This window comes from Helicoverpa armigera, chromosome 10, assembly GCF_030705265.1.
Source record: "Helicoverpa armigera isolate CAAS_96S chromosome 10, ASM3070526v1, whole genome shotgun sequence".
NCBI lineage: Eukaryota > Metazoa > Arthropoda > Insecta > Lepidoptera > Noctuidae > Helicoverpa > Helicoverpa armigera.
The window spans coordinates 107763-111307 of record NC_087129.1 but is presented as its reverse complement, the minus strand read 5'-3'; the positions used below and the strand labels follow the sequence as shown (position 1 = coordinate 111307).

At 42.8% G+C, this 3545-nt stretch overlaps 1 protein-coding gene across 1 annotated transcript; it reads right to left on the bottom strand.

Annotated features, from left to right (window-relative positions):
• Nucleotides 1-305: 305 nt before the first annotated feature.
• Nucleotides 306-3136, bottom strand: LOC110379039 (double-strand break repair protein MRE11). Its single transcript, XM_049841085.2, is given in 2 exon segments — nucleotides 306-1266; nucleotides 1269-3136. Coding segments are annotated over 2 exon segments (1860 nt in total). The 5' UTR covers nucleotides 2997-3136; the 3' UTR covers nucleotides 306-1134.
• Nucleotides 3137-3545: the final 409 nt, after the last annotated feature.

The window sequence follows — 3545 nt, the reverse complement described above, 5'->3', positions numbered from 1 at the left end:
GTCCTTCCGAGATGCGGGCATTGCCTCAGAGTCAGGATCTAATGATGGTAACCCAAAAACTCCGGGACGGCACCTTGGATTTGTAGACACACTAGGCACGCACAAAAACTCGTGTTACTGACGACTACAAACCCATGAAGATTTAGAGCTGACTTAATGATAGAGAATAAGAGCCACGACAAAAGTATACCTGCGCGAGTGTGAAATACAGCTTAGTGTCCTCTTTGCTCTATTGTATTGTGCCTACCTACATATTTGTAATTTCGTGATGGTATCACAAAGAAAATCTAAGTAAAACATCGAAACAAATTATTATCATTTATTCTTATTCAATTCAGACCTAATAAAACAACCAGATTATTAAAAATACAAAGCATTTCAAATAAACTGTCTTTTACAGTACTGTGTCTTAAATTGTACATAAATACATGCATCAAGTATGTATTAACAATATTCTATCTCACGAATTTATGAAGAAAGCAATCGCACCGCACGTCGGGTACTACGATAAATCACTTCGAGTAGAACCCATTTATTTGTATTTTGTATCATAGTAGGTATGATGGCACGGTCACGGAGCGGAGAGTTCATCCTAAAGTAGCGTACCAAAATGCGGGTGTTTGGAGGACGAGGAACGTTACTAGCTCCGACCTCACACGTCGTCTTGTGAAACCGCACTTTTTTTGTTCAAGATAAAACCACTAATCAATTCAGCCGAATTTTTTTACAAGGACGTTAGTTCTAGTAAGTAAATAATCGTTTTGATTAGGTCCACCGTGCGTTACCTACATGACCTGACATGACATGGCATGACAAGGCGCCTGACCTAGCAAGATAAATTATAAAGGACAAATATCTACTCGCCTTAGCAAACATAAACAAATTGTGGGCAAACATTCCACCATTTACAGAAAAATGTAGCTTAACAGTTAGCTATCGCCAAAGGGTATATATATTATATACGTTAGTTAAGCGTTTTATGTCCGAGAACAAATTAAGGAGAATCTCGCCATAATGATCTAACGGTTTGTTTTCAATTTTATGAATTTGTAGTGTTCGAAACGGAAATAATTCCTTTTTTAGAAGTGATCAACAATCTTACAAACATGATAGCATAACAAAAGCAAAGGTCGTTCAGTCGGAGTCGTCGATGTCAGAAGAATCCCGACGGCGAGCCTTTGACGCAAAATTCTGAATCCATGTAGCAGTTTTCTGTGCGGCCGTACGGCGCGGCGTGCGGCGCTCGGGCGCGGCGGCGGGCGGCGCGGCGGCGGCGGGCGGCGACGCGGCCTCGGCTCGGCGCGGCCGCGGCCCGCGCGCGGCCCGCGGGCGCGGCCGCCGCGAGGCCCGCGCGCACCGCGCCCTCTGCCGCGTACTGCTGTCTCGGCCTCGGACCGAGTCGGCTCTTCGTCGCTCGATCCTTCGATTACAATCTGCGCCGGCGCAGCAGCTTTAAGCGCCGCAAGCTGTGTCACATCGGCTGCATCGATTTCATCGCGGAGCACTCGGAGCCTGTCTGCAATAGCTTCGATATCCGTATCAGTGTTGGACTCTATCAAAGTGGTGATACAACGCCTTCTATATGCATCGAGGGCAAACCTGAGAATCTCCTCATGTTGCTTAATAGTAAAATCTCGCACAGCCTCGGTCATAAGTTGGACTGGTAGCGCAGCGAGTCGGCGCTCAGGTGGCAGAGCATCATAGTAGGCACGCAATAACGTCTCCACATTCGTGGAGTCTGCCACGTAGTCGGCAACATCCACCTCTTCTTCATGGCCTTGTCGCTTTTCGCGTATTTTCCGCTCGCGTTTTAAAAGTAGGATATCATTAGAGTTTGCAACCTGGCCTGTAAAGTTTTGGCCAAACCTTGCTCTATTAAATATCTGATCCTCCCTTTCATAAAAAACACTGAGTCTTATCAATGGCATAGTTGGTTGTCTGGGGTCTCCAGATAACAGATTTTGTGCTTCCACTATTGCCTCATTGACCTTTTGCTTAAGATATTCTTGTACCTTTTCACTTTCATTGACATCCTCATCCCCAAGATTATGTTCTGACAACACAACTGTTTTAAAAATAAAGGGTCGCACAGTTTTCAACGGCAAAGCAGTTAGAATATAATCATTTTTATGTATTTGTAGCAATGCACAATGTTTGGGTCGAGCCTCACCAGCTGCCAATGATGTAGCCACCGTGCTGCCAGGCTGGATGACATTAAAGTGATCTGCTTCTCGATTGCCTTTCATATCATAGAGCTCACAGTCATGTTCATGACCCCACACAATTAAATCTAGAAATGTTGGTAATTCAGCTTCCTTAATGAAGTTTCCTGCACCTCTGTCCTCAGCTCTGTTCTGATGCAGCACAAGTATGTTGAACCAGTCATGTTGTTCATCTCGCAGCATTTCTACCTTTTTCTCTTGGAACAGATGAGACAAGCGCTGGTCTTTAAGATGGCTTAAACCATATAGTGCAAGTTTGCTATCACCTTTTTGTAACAGTACAGGCGAAATACGGACATGAGTATAATCTGTCCACTTGCCAAAGTAATTAACCAGCCCTCCTGTAGAAAGTAAATCAAGGCTGCTTATGCCTTCCCGTCCAACAGGATCATCATGATTACCATGAATTGACAAAATCGGATAAGACACATTCAAGTTTGGGTCTTCATAATTGACGTTTCGAGAGAAGTTAATTGTCTGGTCCGACAGCAACTCGATACTTACAGGCTTATCGCCTAAGCAATACTTGCGTACGATTTCCATGCACTTATAGATGCAATTGAGAGACGGTTTCGCATGGTGGAACAAATCACCGCCAAGCAGTATCAAATCCACATCATATTGTACCGCCAGAGACAAAGTCTCTTCAAAAGCTATAAAACTATCCTCACCCCTGACAGGATGTTCTTCTAAATAACCTAAATGAATATCTGAAGCGATGAGAATTCTTATAGTTTCGTCTTGGGACCAAACACTTGAATCATTTCCAACCATATTAATATTTGTTATCACGTCAGTTTTCGGTAATATTATCGTACAAATTGAACATTGAAGTTATAAATCGCTTTCAATTAGCCGCCAACTTTCTACAAAGAAAATACGCGGTCTAGTCAACTCTGTCAACCTTCCTTCTGTCAAATCACTCAATTGTCAAGTTATGTCAATAGAACGCGTTCGGAATCAAGCAGAATCTATGACAGCGTGACTCGAATATGTCGAATTGCGTAATCTTTTTATTAGTTTTTCAATTTCATAAGAAATGAAAAAACTCACGACGGTAAAAGTCTTATTGAAAAATAATAAAATAACTCAAAACCCCCGACTTAACCAGTTATACCATACCCCAGACTTTTATGTTTGTTACGCGATTACTTAGCCATTTATTTACCGATTTTGATAATTCTTTTTTTGTTTGATAGCGTATACTTCCGAGATGGTCCCAATATCATCCGGTCAGGATCTGATGATGGAAACCTTGAGAAATCGAGGGCGTTGCAGAAATACATAGGGTGAAATCTTATCACTCAGGTGTTTGCCTGGTAG